General features: G+C 48.9%; 2 protein-coding genes across 8 annotated transcripts in view; one reads left to right on the forward strand and one right to left on the reverse strand.

The window, feature by feature from the left end:
• EWSR1 (EWS RNA binding protein 1) overlaps positions 1 to 9067 on the reverse strand; it is a 25372-nt gene extending 16305 nt beyond the window's left edge. For all 4 annotated transcript variants that reach the window (XM_057492287.1, XM_036908874.2, XM_036908873.2 and 1 more), the window contains exons 1-4: positions 8962 to 9067; positions 5041 to 5077; positions 4857 to 4908; positions 3549 to 3672 (exon numbers count right to left, since the gene is read on the reverse strand). In XM_057492287.1, coding sequence (XP_057348270.1) covers positions 3549 to 3672; positions 4857 to 4908; positions 5041 to 5077; positions 8962 to 8974 — 226 coding nt within the window. In that variant the 5' untranslated portion in view covers positions 8975 to 9067. The remainder of the gene's footprint in view (positions 1 to 3548; positions 3673 to 4856; positions 4909 to 5040; positions 5078 to 8961) is intronic.
• An 18-nt stretch (positions 9068 to 9085) lies between these two features.
• On the forward strand, positions 9086 to 14729 carry RHBDD3 (rhomboid domain containing 3). Of its 4 annotated transcripts, XM_036908881.2 has the most exons (8): positions 9364 to 9575; positions 9748 to 9899; positions 10256 to 10471; positions 11596 to 11785; positions 12442 to 12825; positions 13743 to 13905; positions 13994 to 14281; positions 14380 to 14729. In XM_036908881.2, the coding sequence occupies exons 4-8, from the start codon at positions 11638 to 11640 to the stop codon at positions 14555 to 14557; spliced, it is 1161 nt and encodes a 386-aa protein (XP_036764776.2). In that variant the 5' UTR covers positions 9364 to 9575; positions 9748 to 9899; positions 10256 to 10471; positions 11596 to 11637; the 3' UTR covers positions 14558 to 14729. The 4 variants fall into 4 exon arrangements, with proteins under 4 accessions (XP_036764773.2, XP_036764776.2, XP_036764772.2 ...); XM_036908878.2 differs by lacking the exons at positions 9364 to 9575; positions 10256 to 10471 and adding an exon at positions 9086 to 9221; XM_036908877.2 differs by lacking the exon at positions 10256 to 10471 and having other exon boundaries at positions 9365 to 9575.
• The last annotated feature ends 1002 nt before the right edge of the window (positions 14730 to 15731 follow it).

Below are 15731 nucleotides of genomic sequence, written 5' to 3' on the forward strand. Positions count from 1 at the left end.
GGGCTTAAGAGCATGACCAAAAAACCCCACGAAGGTCATCAGCTCCTAAGAACTTGAGGCCCTTTCCTGTGCTGGGCGTTACAACCTCTCCTGGTGCTGTGTTCTCCTCCCTTCTACTCTGCCTCATAGGCAAGAGCTCAAGCAAGCCATGCAATTGAAAGTTGAATCTAGTTGTCGGCACTTATAGCCAATGAAAAACCCAAATCTCATTAAAGTAGAAGCCTCAGCACTTAATTTAGTTCCAGTAAGATGTCCTCTCTATACACACACCTTACTAGCCAAAAACAAATAGAAACACCCCTTTGCACAATCTGAAGTGTTACCTTTTGTAGCACAGAATATAGTATTTTCATCTCCATCCTAAACATCTTAGGGAAATTCTGTAATTAATTACACACAAAACCAGTGATTTCCTTCTCAAAACCACTAGATTGAAAAGTACATGAAAGCTTATTTCACAAACAGGGAGCCCGAGCAATGGAAGCGTTCTGAGTTTGCATGTTGTTCATCTGAACCATTTAGAGGTTTTTTTGCAGAGTCCTAATGTCAACCATATAAAGCACTCATTTATTTAAATTTAACTGGAATCTAATTCCACCTACCCTGTTACTCCTACACAGATTTTTTTCCCCCTACATGATGACAGGCCATCTATAAGATTTATAAGAAGAGCAATTAAAAAAAACTCCAAAATAAAAAACTGATCAGGGCAGTAACTTATGTCATACAACTGTGCAGCAACAGTTAGAGCCTTGTAGTGCTAAAAATTACAGTAATAGACACTGGGTCAATCATTAATTTTTTAATTTATCTGCAGTACCCATAAAAGCAGTCAAGCAAAATGAGCACAAATTGACAGAGCAAATTATTTAATGACAATCAGAGACCAACAGCAAAAAGACAACACATCAACTATGTGCCTATGATTTTAAAGGAAAAACATAGCAAGAAACATGACACTAACCAACCAAAACGTTTGTTCAACTTGCAGTAAAAATTAGTTAAGTTTAAGATTTCTAATCTAGTTAATGAACTGAGATTTATACAGCCTTTTTCTCATGAAGTTTTATTTATAAGAATTGTAAAAGGAAAAAAGTGTCTTTTTACACATTTTTTCCCCCCGATAATTATCCAATCATTTTTATGTGTAAAGGCAGCATGAAGCATGAGATAAGGAAAGCAGCAGTGAGTGTGACTGAATCCACTTAGGGTTAGGGCTGAACCTGTAAGGATCCTACTTAGTTTGCCCATCAGGTTTAACGTTGGTTCCTACACTCCAAAGGTTGATGGGAAGATGAAGAGATACATGAAGGGCCCTCCATAAACTATTAAAATCTAACATTTCCTTATTATTATGAAGTACAATCTCTTGCTCATCAAAGCTACTGGTTTATAAGAATGGCTACACTTTTCACATCCACAGTTATGAGACTTTTTCAACCAGTGACAGTTGACTCTTCAACAGCATGGGTTTGAAAAGCATGGGTTCACTTATACATCAATTTTTTTCAATAAACGTACTGCAAAACATTTTAGAGATTTGCAACAGTTTGCAAAAACCTTTCTTTCCTCTAGCTTACTTTAAGAATACAGTATATGACACCTATATGATACAGTTTTAACATCTATAGCCATTAACAAAATGTGTTAAATCTGCTCACAGTATCAGTAATACTTCATGTAAACAGTAGCCTATTAGTATTTAAGTTTTAGGGAGTCAAAAGTTTCAAAAGATTTTCAACTGCATGGAGGTCAGCATCCCTAACACCTGCATTGCACAGAGTCAATTGTACATGTAGAAGACCCCTACTATGTTTCCTATAAATGTCCTACAAAATAACTAAGGATTCTAAAGGCTAGATCTAAGCTGTATTATTTATTTTCAAATGATAATTGTTTTTAAAAACAGGGGTAGGTGGTTGAAAGATACAAACTTCCAGTTATAAAATAAGTCAGTCATGGGGATGTAACATACAGCATGGTGACTTTAGTTAACAATACCGTATTGTTTATTTTAAAGTTGCTAAGAGATTAGATCTTAAAAGTTCCCATAAAAAAAAAATTGTTAACTCTGTGGTAATTATTTCACAGTAAGTACAAATATCAAATTACTACATTATACACCTGAAACTAAAGTTTTATGCCAATTGTATCTCAATAAAAAAATAGCTCAAATATGTAAAGTTCATCTCACAATTTCAAAATTCTATGCTAAAATCCAAAATGCAGAGTCTTAGTTCCAGCTTTTCCTACAGTTTGAACTAATACCAATAGGAAGTTTAAACATTCTCCATTCTATTCAAGATATGCATTAGTCTGATAGATTGTGAAGCACTTCCTATCCATTGTCACTCAATGAGATAAATTACAGATAGGGTTCCCCCTACTAAAGTCTCTTGATAGTCTATATATAATTTAGGGAACTGAAGATATTTGAAATAAAGAGTTTTTACACATTTAAGACTTTTGTATTAACTATTATTTTATAATAATAAAAATGGGAGTAGGTGGGTGGAGAGAAGGTAGGGATCCTGAAGCGTTACACACTTTAACACAAAAAAATTATTGTAAAATTTCATATACTCCACTCTCCCCAGAATGATGAAGCAATTCATTCTAATTCATCAACTTTACTTTTTAGTGCCTTGAAATGCTGTTACATTTACATTTAAGACATACTATGGATTAAAAGTAATTCATTAAAACAAACAAAATAAAATGTGTCTGGTCTGAGAGCCAACCAACAGACAAACATAGTACATGCAGGGTGGCAGTCTGTTCCTCTGAATAAATCTAATCATGCAAACTGCCCTTCAGGGACTAGGGAGAATCAGCTGGGGAGTAGTCATCGGAAATACCTTTGGGAAGATGAACAACTATTATATTAAGGCTTGACACAAAACAATGTAAAATAAAGCAAAACCTTTCCCCAAATCACATAAAGAAAAGGACATGGATCTGCACATGGCACCTGAAGCAGTTTTCCATTAGCACCTCGTGTGTGATGTTAGAAAGTCTGAGGGTTAAACAAATGGAAACACCTAAAGGGTTAACATTACAGGGTTAGACAAGATGGAAAGCATTTCCCATGCAAGAATGAGCAGGATAGTCAAACCTGTACTGGTCCCTTCTACTGTGGAAAGCACAAAACAAAAAGTAGAGGGTACACTATCAGACGAAGCAAAGAGATGTAAAAATCAGTTTGATTTTTAAGCAGCTCAGTTTAAGAAGGCTCCTTCTTACCCAGTTATTAGCATTAGGCACAATCTTTTATATATTCTTCATTTTGTTGTGAGATCATTCAATACACTATATAAAACAGTTAAAAGGAAAAGTTCTTTCCTCCCTTGGAACTTATCCCACCCACATTCTACTAGAGATCCCTCAGGAGAATATATGGGAAACAAACAAAAAATACTCCTCCTAAGAATAAAGAATCCCCAGGCACCCAGGCATGGACCAGTATACACACCCTGGAGTACAAAAACAAGCTTCTTAGCGAATGTCCTAGCTGATGTGACCCGAAGTCTCTCTAACGCAGCCCTTACCAGTGGGAGGCTGTCCGTAAGAAGTTGCATAGGCGGTCTGCCCATAGGTTGCAGTGGTCTGAGCCTGGGTATAGCTGACATCAGTGGGCTGTCCGTAAGTTCCATAACTTTGTTGCCCATATGCCTGCTCAAAGAAAACAGATGCAAGAATTTCATATGTGAACCTTGTATTTTAGCAATAAAATGGACTGACTTCCTTCCAAGTTTCTAGAGTAAAAAATACTGCTTTCTAGTAAAAAGATTTTGAAAAACAAGTAAGTGACCACAGTACCATGAATGGTTATTTTCTCTTATCTAATTCACTCTTATTTTTGTAAACTACTACAAAAAAGTTCCTGAGATAATTAGGTAAAATTTCAGTTAACTTTACAGGAGATTATCAAGATACTCTCAAGGGATGACCAAGAAGGGAACAGGTATATAATTGCCAGCACGAAGTGCAGCGGTTTTAGCAACTGGAAACAAATGTTAGGAAGACAAAATGAACAGAAAAAGAAAATGAAAACGGGGCGAAAAATCAGTCAAACAATTTTGGAAACATTTTCAGTACAACACAAAGACTTAAAAAACTGACACCACTCCAAAGAAAATGAACTAGAACACTGCATGTCTCCTTAAGGTTAGCACATCAAGAGCACTGTCTTCTGAACTTGGACGCCAGGAACACTTAAACTTCGCAAGGAATGAGATGTTCTTTCAAATATTAGCATGATCACATTTTAGATTTGAATGATCAGTTATGTAAGATCTGCCAGAGACCTCATATTCTGTCTGTCCTAGAAAGTTTCTGTGGCAGTGTTACCCATTTTATGCCATGAACCATTTCAGATTTTGAAATGACCTTGAAAACAGCAGGAGGCTAATTTCTAGAATCTGTTGGCTAGATTCACGTATTGGAAAGAACTCAGAAGTGCCACAGAAAGAAAGCTGTAAGAGCTGACCCCACCCACCACTAAGAGTGCAACCACTGGAAATGATGTAGTATCTATGCACTGCAATTTTTTTCATCTGCAAAATGCAATAATAAACCTTCCTCTGCAGAACTACTCCATGATAAAGTTAAATAAATTTAAACATAATAAAATATGCAGACGGACCAAGCATGGAGCAAGACACCTCACTCAAGAAATACTAGATGGTTTCATTTATAATGACACTCTCGCTGTGAAATTTTATGATTGTAAGCACAGTACACTCTTTTGTCACCTAACTATTGAAAACAAACAAAAAATAGGTACTTATATCTTAATGACTGATGAAAATATTTTACTTGGGGATGCAGACATGTATAATTATGTTAAAGATTACCTGGGTGGTCTGTGCATATCCTTGAGTGGGCTGGGCGGTGTAAGCACTGTAGCTGTTAAGAGAAATTAAATACAAGACTGAATATAGAACAGATTCCATTACTAAATCCTCTACAACTACAGGAGGCTCCATACTCTAAAAATGTTAATCACACCCCAAGTACTGTTGTAAAAGACTAACTTACCCCTGCTGGGCTGCAGCTTGGCTATAGGTACTGTAATCTAGAGGAAACAAAAGAAAGTGTGAAGTTAGCACAGAAGGAAAAAAGGCAGGAGTTCAGGCAACAGGAAGATGAATTCTTTAAACTGTCTAGAGACAATCAATACAGGTCCAAATGAGTACCTATCTCTCAACACCAAACCAAAAAATAAGTCTAAGCCAGTTAAACTCAAAGTTTGAATATAGTGCCAGCTAGTGAGGTCGAGATCAGATGAATTGGCAAAGATACTCTGAAATGTTCCCATGACCACAATCCCCCCCTTTAATTGCTGGCTGTCATCATGGCCTTAAGGCTGCAAACAGTAAGAACCAACAGGATCGTATAAAAAGAAGGCACGCAACAATATTACAACGTTTAACATCATACTGGTTTCATCAGTAGCTGCAACTCCTCAAGAATTAGTTTTTCTGTTACTCCCTTACACTTTTCCAAGTTAGACCAACTGTAATTCCCCTGCAGGACTGTGAAATGGAACAGCAGAAAACAAGAGGCCAGTCATCTCAATCCAGGGTTTTAAAGGCTTTGCTGACTGTAACCAGGCTACATCAGTACAATGACTCAAAAGCTAAACCCATTATAAATCTCAGTGAAGTAGAGTTAAGGCAAAATTGCGGTAACCAGCAAAGGAAAAGTATTTAATTTGGGGGGAGTAATTTTGTTTTGGGTAACACCATCTGTTTAAAACTCAAAATGATTTTAACCTAAAAAAAAAAAGTACCACAAACTTTCTTCCCCCTCTTCTAAGTAACCTTCCTACAATTTTGCTTCATACGAAATTTATAATGTGCATGGAGAGGGATTAAAAAGTGGTCCACTGAGGCACCTACAAGTACTGAAAACAAACACAATAAAATTAAGTTTTCACAGCATTACTGTTTACACATATAGACATATTTTAAAAAGTTATAAAGTATTTTTAAAAATTTCTGCCCAGTTCTTTGCTCCCCATGAGAAACACATATCTTATTTGATGTCAGAGGAAAGTACTATCATTAGAGTTAAACAAAAGGGGTCTTTCTTTGCCAATCAGAAACCAGTCCATCTGAAAGCAACATATGACACCTCAGCCCTTCACGCAGGGGTTTCTACCTTTACACCTCACAGTCCACCTGGCCTGGCCTGAAAGCGTTTTGCTGAATCCAGTCTAAGTTGGCTCATCTTTCTGCCTCTACACTCCACTTGGTTACTTTCCTTTCTCAGTACACCTGTAACTCAGAACCCTGAATCATCATCATCAAATCAACTGCCCAGAGGCTATTCATAACGAACAAACTGATTTGTTCAAGACAACCTCAGGGCAGTTTAAGGTTAAACCTTAAGGCATTTTCAATAGCACTACAAGTCATGCTCTGTATTTTGGCATATAAAAAGCAAATGCAAATCACTTCTTTCATGTGGCATTCACAAAATAAACATACAAATGAAGTAATCAAAAATCAAATATTCAACCTATATTTTGCTGAGTTTTCTGTGCTAAGAAAGTGATTCTAAATTGCTGACATTTAAGTTCAATTTTTGCAAGAGGACTTCTATGTAAAGAACAGTTATGTAAAACTGGCAAAGCTGACATGAAACAATGATCTCAGATCAGTGTGAAACCAGCCAACTTAGCTCCACTTGGTGAACTAAGGGAAGTAGTGAATTAGTTTCATGAGAATTTGTTATCTACAGCAAACAATATATGGCTTCAAAAATACCAGTTACACAATGGTCATATTATTTAATAATCAGTTTATATTTTATTTTTAACTCCAAAATTTGCAAATGAAGACTTCACTAAAAATACAGGACTGGTTGAGAAAAGGGACTATGATGAAGGGAGGCCTCTAGGCTGTATGCAAGCAATGTTGTATTTCTTGCTCTGAATGGTGGCTACTTGGGAGTTCGCATTGTTACTTTGTTAAACTTGGGCATATACTTTAGGTACTTTTCCATATGTGATACAAAGGGAACAAACACGTAACATTAACATTACCCAAGGCAGTGGCTTTTGGATACTTAATGGCAGTCACTACAGTGAAGAACAGTAGAGATGGAGCTTCAGGGTACATAATGAGCTTAAGTTAGTATGAGGCAACTTTATGGAAGCCAAAAATGCTTTGCTGTAAGGTCAGAAGTTAAGAGCTCCAAAAAGATCTTAAAAGGTCTTGCCTAACTCCCTCCTTTTGAAGGGAAGGAAACCTAAGTCCAGATAAATTATCAGACTCCTCAAAGGTTCCCCCAGCCGGACCTACTACTGTTGTGTCTACAGAAACCACAATTGTAATTTTAATGCAGTTACATGGTGGTTACCAGTAAAGAGTCTGAGCAAAGCTGACTGAAAAACTGGAACCTACAGACACACAAAAAAGTCAACATACACATTCTGACTCCCCAAGCTTATCAGGGAAGGGAGGGTAGCACTCACCCTTACACTTTTCAAACACTGCAGGAAGAGGAAGGTGAAAAAGGCTGAGGAAACCATTTCCCACCAGGATACGTCCTGGACTATGGTAGAAGAGTCCACTCTCTTCTAGGGGCACTCTGCACCCCGGCACTAAGAGCCAGCATTTACCCGCCTCTTTACTGACCACACTGTTGGGGAGAGTTAAACTGTCCTTAAGTTGCTGGATTCTGGACCCTTTTCAAATTAAAACCTGAAGGGCCCAGAGCTTTTCCTGCCTCCCCAGCGGTCTTCACCCAACTGCCTGTAACGCTGGACTTAGACTCCCTAAGAACACCCCGAGAGGCAAAAATGCCCCACCCTATACCAGTAACCGCAGGTTAGTGCACCAACAGCCTGGAAACTGAAAGTGCTTTTAGGCTACATTCTTAAACGCTTGGTGCCGAAAGGACCACCACAGACATCACATTCAAGCCTCCACCCTAGGCTTTCTTTCAAGGTCCAATGTGCGTCTCTTCTCCCTCTCTCCTGTCAGTCCATGAAATAAACAAGCTTGTCGGCTTGACCTAGGCAATCAACGTGCAGAACGACTGCTTAGGCATAATTCAAACGCCGACTTGGGGCTTTGGTTTCTCCTAGGTCAAAGAGGCCAGAATTTTCTTTCGGTGGGGATGTTTTGGCCTTACTGTTCAACGACTCTCCCTCGGTGTTTGCTGAAATATGGCCCTGAGAAGCCCATTAATTGCTTTCTGGAAAGGGAATGCGATGGGATTAATGGTAAAAACGAGGAAGCAGCCGACTGAGGGGCTCTGAACGGCGGGAGCACACGTTCCGTCTGAAGCCCGGTCGGGCAGAAGTTCGGCATGGGGCTGCGACCCGCCGAAGATGACGGGGCTCCAGTTAAAGATCGGTGCCCCTCGACTCACAGAACCGCGAGGTCTTTTTTGTTTATTTGCACTCCCCGCACGCCCTCCCCACCGGCATTCTCGGTGAGGCAGAGTCGCCCTCGGGCTGGGGCCGCCTTCCTGGAAATGAGGGTGGGGCGGGGAGTCAGGGGGACCGCGGGCCTGCGGCCTCCCAAGCCGCCATCGACGCCCCCCCCCCGTTTCGGGGTGCCGGGCTCAAGGCCCGGCCGAGCGCCCCCCCCCCACCTCCGCGAGGGGCCCTCGAGCGCTGGCCCCGCCCACGTGGCGGGCAGCCCGGAGCGCGCGGACGGACGGTCGCCGCACAATGGAGGCCGCGGCAGGGCCCGCGCGCCCCCGCCGCCGCGAGCTCCCCACGCGCCGGGGGCGCCGGAAGGTTCCAGAACTGGCCTGCGCGGTTGGGGGAGGGGAGGGAAGGGGAGGGGAGCGCGGGCCCTCGAGCTCATCGGGCCGCGGGGGGGACCTCACACCCTTCTTGGCTACTCCACTCACTCGTCTCGGCCGCCCCCAGGGACAAGCGGGCCCCCACTTTAGGCATCCCGGCCGTCGCCGGCGCGACCGCAGTTCCACCATACTCACCCGTTGACGCCATTTTCTCTCCTTCCTTCTCGTTCTCTCAACGTCCGTCTCCCTCTCGCTTTCCCTCTACGCGCCGCACTGCGCAGGCGCGAAACCCGCAACCTCGGGCGCTACCATCGGACCAGGCCACGGGGGTGTGGAGAAACGAGGGATGAACCACAGATTTTTCCGTCCTTCCTGCCCGCAGCTCTTGTCCTAATCCTCTGCAAAGAGCGCCAAAAGTGACACACGACCAAAATAGCACCAAAGAGGTCGGAGCGGTAGGTGAGGGGGGTCCTAGTATCAAGCTGGAGTGATTTATTGAACGAAACTAATTCTTTCGGAATGGTTAAGTCCGCTGGCTCTAGGGACCGTCTCTGAAGAGTCGGCCTTGGAGGAAACGGAGGGCGGCGGGAGGGCTGGGGGAAGGGACCCGGGTCTAGAACAACTGCTGACTAAGCGGCGGGCGGCGGGCGGCGGGGGTGGCGGTGGCGCGCTCGCCGGACAGCCGAGGTCACGCGCCCGAGTACAAACAGAATGGGCTCGGGGCGCTTGGTCCCCCGCGGGAAGCTAGACTCCCGACTCGCAGCCGGGGCCCTCACTGGGCCTTCCGGGGGCGGGGGGTGCGTTCCGCAGTGAGTACCCTGGACACGTGGCCCGGGCCCGAGGGCGAGGGGGCCGAGGCTGGGAGGCTGGATGGGAGGCTCCGAAGGTCCCCGAGAGCCGCCCCCCCATCTCTAGTAACGGTCCGGGTTGAGAAAGCCCTTACTCACCCCCTCCCCCCGTCTTATATCCTTGTTTTTACAGAAGGGGAAACTGAGGCCCAAGGAATTTAGGACTCTCCTAAAGTTACAAAGCTGAATCCGACTCTACACCCTGGCACCCCCCAACTCTCTCCATCATCCGGAAGAATCTTTCCCCGACTTTGCCTTCCCCTTCTGTCCTGTCTTCCCAGTAAGGTAGGCAGGGCCTGATGGTGCACGGCCCCATTTTATAGATGAAGAGACTGAGGCCCAGAGGGTTTAAGCCTCAGTTCTTTCTGCCCTTGGGCAAGTTCTTCAGTTCTTCACCATTGCCAAGACCCCAGGGGAATGATTGTGAGGGTGTAAGAGGCTTGCAGCAGGTGCCCTGGCTCCCGGCAAAGCTGGTACCTGTTTGCCTTTCACAGGACTCAACCCAGTCTCCTCAGGCCCAACAAAGGGCAGGCTTTGCCCAAATCCCTCAGGGACCTGGAGCCAGGCTAGTGCCTTCCTTTCAACAAACACGTTGGGGAACTTGGGGATGAGTAACAAGAGCTCCCTTCTGCTCCCCACAGAACAGACCACCTGCCTAGGGAGACAGACAGGCCAAGCTGTGCTCATTAGATAGGATAAGATCCATGAAGGGTAGGTGGGGGTTGGTGGCTAGAGGACAGGAAAGAGTCACTTGAGCTGGGCTTCAAGAGGTGAATAGGAGTTTGCCTGTGAGACTTGGAGGAAAGCACATGGCAGGCTGAGGAGCTTTCTGCATTTTTCCCACAGGAGCCTGGCAGGTGGGTTTTGAGGCTGAATTATACTCTTGTCAAGGGAGCAGATGAGGCAGCCTTGTCTTTCTGGGATTTGGTTTCTGCTCTGAAATCGGCTCATGAGAATACTGAGACAGACAGAGCTGGCCAGGGGGCAGGAGTTCCAGCAGGGCGTGGAGGATAGGTTGGATAGGGGAGGAGAGAACAGTGGGCAGGGAATTGGCAGTTGAGGGCCAGAGCTTGGACCAGTTAGGTTGGAGCCGTTTTCCATGCTGAGGCCTCCTCCTGTTGGGCCTGTTGCTGGCTACATCTGCCCCCCACAACTAGCCAGGATGGCTGCAGTTTACTGAGCAGGAGCTGTGATCCAGGCTCTTCTTCCTTAGCCCATTCCTTTTCTTAGCCTACGAGGAAAGGGTTTTCTAATCCCATTTTACAGATGAGGAAGGAGCGACTCAAGAGGCTGGAAAACTGGCTTAGGTATATGCAGCAGAAGGTAGGGGAGTGGATACCGGAACCTTCCTATGAAAAAGCGGTCCTAGGGCCAGAGGGGCTGTGCAGGGGGCTAGAGGAAGGGGACATCTTAGTCAGTGTCACTTAATATGCACTGGGGATGTGGGAGTCCTGGGGCCCCTCCTCTAACCCTTCTGCCCACCTCCTCCCTAATCTGCCTGCCCATTGGCTGGCCTCGCCCCCTCAGCCAAGGGCAGCTGAGGCCATCTGGACCTTCTAAGGCTGGGCACAGTGGAGGTGAGGAAGAAGGAAGGTGGCTGGTCTGCAGCCCAGGATAAGAGGGAGACAGAGAAAAACTGGCCCTGAACTTGCCCTGGAGGGCTGCACATTTTTTGGGAGTCCAGGGCCCCGGTTCAACTAACATGGCCCTGTGCCTCCCTCCTCAGGCTCCTCTTTAGGGTCTGTCAGGGTCAGGGCTCTTTTGGCCTGGCCCTTCCCCAACCTCACACATAAGCAGATGTCATGGCAAGGTGGCTGAGCACGTGGTTAGGGTCTGAGCTCCGCTGTGGCCAAGTTGCTGGGCCTGCCTCTGCAGCCTCAATTTCTACTTCTGTAAAATGGAGCTGTTGGTCAGGTAGTTGAAAGGAAGTCAGGTAAAAGCTGCAATAATAACGGTCATAACTGTTTTCCTTTACTCCTAGCACACAGCCCCAAGACCACCCTTGACCACCTCCAGCCAAGTTATGCTTGCCAGGAGCCCTCCTGGCCTGCGGTCCCCGACGCTGCCTCTCGCCTCCTCAGTCCTGATGGTGCTGCTGAGCATCCTGTGGCTCATAGGGGCTGGTCCCAGCCTTGCCCTGGCCCCAGAGCTGCTGCTGGACCCTTGGCAGGGTGAGGGCCAGCTACGTGGGCCTTGGAAGAGGCAGACTTGCTGTAGGGCCTCCTTGCAGCTGGCAGGAGCCACATGCATCCTGCAGTGGCCAAGCAGGGATAGGACCCAGTGCCCCAGGGAAGCTCAGCCTAGGTGGGGGCATGCCTGGCTCATCCACAGCCAAGAAGGGAGGGCAGAGGACCCAGGTAGAGGGGCCGGCAGAGGGGTGGGAGCCTGTGAGTAGGAGTTCTTTTCAGATGGCTTTGCTTTCTGATGGCTTTCTCTTGAAATAAGAACTAAGACTTCCAGCTAAGCACAAGAATGGGGACAAGGTGCTGGAGTTTGAGGAGTAAGCCCTGCTGAGCGCCCATTTCCTAATAATAACACCAGCTTCCTTTTACATTTGAGGAACCCAGATGATGCTCACAGAGGCTGAGTGGCTCATCCATAGTTGGTTGCTCTTGAGAAGACTGGTGGGTCAGGCTTGTCCTGTTTAATGCAGCAGGGGAGCGGCCACAGTGTTTAGAAGTCCTTGGCCCCCTTCACAAGTGCTTGGCAGTGGGCAGACTGGCTTCTGGGGAGGGGAGGCTGGCTTAGCAGGTGGCCGTAGTGGAGGGTAATTCCCAGCCTGGGGTTAGGACCACTAACCTGGTGCATAAGCCCTTCTCTCTCCCAGCACACCGGCTGCTGACCCATGCCCTGGGCCACACAGCCCTACCTGGCCTGCTCCTGAGCCTGCTGCTCCTGCCTGCACTGGGCTGGCAGCAGGAGGGCCAGCTGGGCACGCTGCGATTCCTGCATGCCTCTGGCCTGCTCGCCCTGGCTTCCGGGCTGCTGGCTGTGCTGTTGGCAGGACTCGGTGTATCCAGTGCAGCCAGGGGCTGCGGATATATGCCTGTCCACCTGGCCATGCTGGCAGGGCAGCGTTACTGCTCTAGACGGCCCAAGGGGGCACTGCCACCGTGGCTGCTGCCATGGCTGCTGCTCGCCCTGACGCCACTGCTCAGCTCAGAGCCACCCTTCCTGCAGCTCTTCTGTGGCCTCCTTGCTGGCCTGGCCTGTATCCTTTGCCTGGGCCCAGGGCCCATGTGGACATGTGGATTCTGTGGCTGGGTCCTCAGAGTGCCTGGGAAGGGAAGTTCAAAGACCAGCAAAGCTGGGAAGCTGTGCACACATTCTAGGGGCATCTCTCAGTTCTCTAACCAGACTCTGGGCTGAGGACTCAGGCTCATGGCTAGGGGTGGTGCCGATTAGAGGGTAGGATAGTCCAGAAGGAGCGAGGTGGCCCGAGGAGGCACCTGACTGTACCTCCTCAGTGGAGGTGGCATCTTGAGATGAGGCATGCAGGATAAAGGGTTCAGGGGAAAAGAAGTGAGGAGAGCAGGGCAGACAGAGTGCAAAGGTGGGCGGCGAGAGTGAGTGTGGGCTCTCTGGACACTGAAGGGGCACCACCTGTGGCTGCTGGTTGCAGGTGTTTATCATAGGCTTTTGTTCCAAAGATGCTTAATGCCTGCTGGGGGAAACAGTGCAATCAGAGAGAATGGTGGGCCAGACTGACCCCCTGTAGTTTAGCACTGGGGACACCAGCTGCCCAGGCCTGGCTGAATCCTGGGTCGGGAGCATGTTGCCCTGGCTGAGGGCAATAAGGGGGTGTGTCAGTGGGCCCAAAGGTGGGCCTTGAATTGCAGACCTGAGCACTCAAAACAGAGGGGGGTGGGGGGTGGCTGGAACAGGACAAGACAGGCTTTAGGATGAGGCTCATCTGGCTTCATCTCTTACTGGCTGAGAAGCTTCGGGCAGGTCCCTTTTCCTCTCTGAGCCACCACTGCTGATGAGGGTGACGATACACCCCTTGCAGGCCTGTAGTAGGGAGGGAATGCCCACCACACGTTTGGCACAGGGCCTGGCATGCTGTGCGGGCTTGCCTCTGGCTGGTTTTGGTGTTCCTTGACCAGCCGCCCTGCCCTGGGCAGAAAGATGGAGCTGGAGCCTTCCGGTGGCTGGAGCTCTCGGAGCAGCGGCTGCAGGCGCTCCAGGAGGGGCTCTTCTGCAGGGCCCTGGCGGAGTGCTGGCCGCTCAGGCTCCTTCCCTCGCCAGGCAATGTGGCCGCACTGCCGGTCAGCCGTCCTGCCGGAGTGAGGTGAGGGTGGGGCCCAGGATACCGGCCCTGGTGGTGGAAGCTGTGGCAGCAACTGGCAGTCAGGCCTCTTCTGTTTCTGCCCCTCCAGGCCTCCCACCCCTGGACCGCCTTACATGGCCTCCCCTAGCCTCTGGTCCCACAGTGAAGGCTCTGCCCTGCTTGTGCCAGGCCTGGGGCCTGCACTGCCAACCTGGGAGGGCTCCTCAGAGGTGGGCCTGGCCTGGGCCAGTCCCAGCTTACCCCGCAGCACCTCGCTGTGGGCGTCCTTGGATGAGCAGATGCTGCAGGAAGGGATCCAGGCGTCGCTCCTTGAGGGGCCGGCCCAGTGTCCTGGGAGCTCGCTCTGGCTGCCTAAATCCTCCGTCTCTTCTCTGCGGTAAGGCAGGGTGGGCAGGGGTTTGTCCTCTGGGGTGGGGGCTGGAGGTGGCCCTGACGGTCCTTGCCTGCCCCTTCTCCCCCCGCCCTGTTCCACAGGCTGCAGCAGCTGGAGCGCATGGGTTTCCCCACGGAGCAGGCAGTGGTGGCACTGGCAGCCACAGGCCACGTGGAGGGCGCCGTGTCACTGCTGGTCGGCGGGGAGGTGGGGGCTGAGGCCCTGGTGACTCAAGGGAGGAGCGGGCCTGCCAACCCGGAGGGCCCTGGACCCCCCTAGCCGATGTGGGCTCTCAGGTGACAAGAGGCCCAGCCTTGGGCAGGTGGTCTGAGTCCAGCCCTGTCTGCTGAGAGTCACAGCAGGGTGCAGGAGAGGCCCCTTCAGCACCCTGTTCTGGTACTGTTTAGAATAAAAACCAGTTCACCTTTCAGCCTGGACCTCCTCAGGGGCAGCAGTTGTGTCTGACTCTTCTGTGTTGGCGTCCGGTGGCGGGATGAATGAATGAACGAACAGTGAACAAACAGCCGATTGCAGGAGAGCCGCACCCCACCTCCAGAGCCCCAGTGTCACTGTCCCCGTGCTGTGCAGCCTCTTCCTTTGGGAAGCTACGTCTTCCACCCTGGGGCCTTTGCTATGTCGGATCCTCTTTCAAGGAGTGTTTGTTGTTCATTTCCCACTGGTTTCTGCCCACCTTCAGATCTTAGCCTACACAGAGACTTCTTCCAGGAAGCCTTTCGGATTCCTCAGGAATGTTGTCCCTTTGCTATCCACAGTCCCATGTCTCTGCAGGACAAGGACCACTTCAGTTGGCCTAGAGCAGGCTCAGTGGCTGGTGGCTGTGCCCTGATGGGTCCAGATGCCTCTAAGTCTCCCACGAAAGGGATACGTGGACAGAGTGAAGAGGGCAGAGGGTGGGGCATGGGTGTGAGTTGCTGACGGACTAGGGGGAGGGGCAAGGCAGGGGGCGGTGCAGAGAGTGCCCCGTCCTGGGGCAGCCTGCACTCTGGTCACTTGTGGGGGCTGTACTCCAGGCCAGGGCCAGAGCAGAAGGGCTGTAGAGACTGACCCTGCTGTTGGTCACTGGCCAGGGACCAGAAACAGACTGGGGAACCCGAGGGCCACCCATCAGTCTCACCTTACAGGTGAGGAAACTGCAGGTCTCCCAGTCCAGAAGCTGCCCTGAGGTCTGCTGCTCCTTGCTTCCCTGGCCTCTCAGAGGCTGCAGCCATTGCTGGACAGCTGGCCAGAAGGTAGGGGTAGGCTGAGCCTCTTTGCTCACCTACCCCCATGCCCCAGGTGCCCACACATTGGCCAAGGGAGCCCTGGCCTGCCCAGCCCCGTGCAGGCCAGCCTCCTACCCTGCTCTGCAGATGGGCAGTGAAGGCCCCAGAAGAGGCGAGAAAGGCCCCTGGCCCTGCCTGGCTCAGCTGCCCCCAGTCTAAGCACACACTGA

This window comes from Manis pentadactyla, chromosome 14 (genome assembly GCF_030020395.1).
Source record: "Manis pentadactyla isolate mManPen7 chromosome 14, mManPen7.hap1, whole genome shotgun sequence".
In the NCBI taxonomy this organism is placed as follows: domain Eukaryota; kingdom Metazoa; phylum Chordata; class Mammalia; order Pholidota; family Manidae; genus Manis; species Manis pentadactyla.

Excerpts from the sequence above, each read along its gene's own strand:
- RHBDD3 (XM_036908878.2), top strand. The coding sequence starts at position 11,638 with ATGCTTGCCAGGAGCCCTCCTGGCCTGCGGTCCCCGACGCTGCCTCTC. Across the intron at positions 12,826-13,742 it reads CCTCCTTGCTGGCCTGGCCT|ATGGAGCTGGAGCCTTCCGG; the intron begins GTATCCTTTGCC and ends CTGGGCAGAAAG. Across the intron at positions 13,906-13,993 it reads AGCCGTCCTGCCGGAGTGAG|GCCTCCCACCCCTGGACCGC; the intron begins GTGAGGGTGGGG and ends CTGCCCCTCCAG.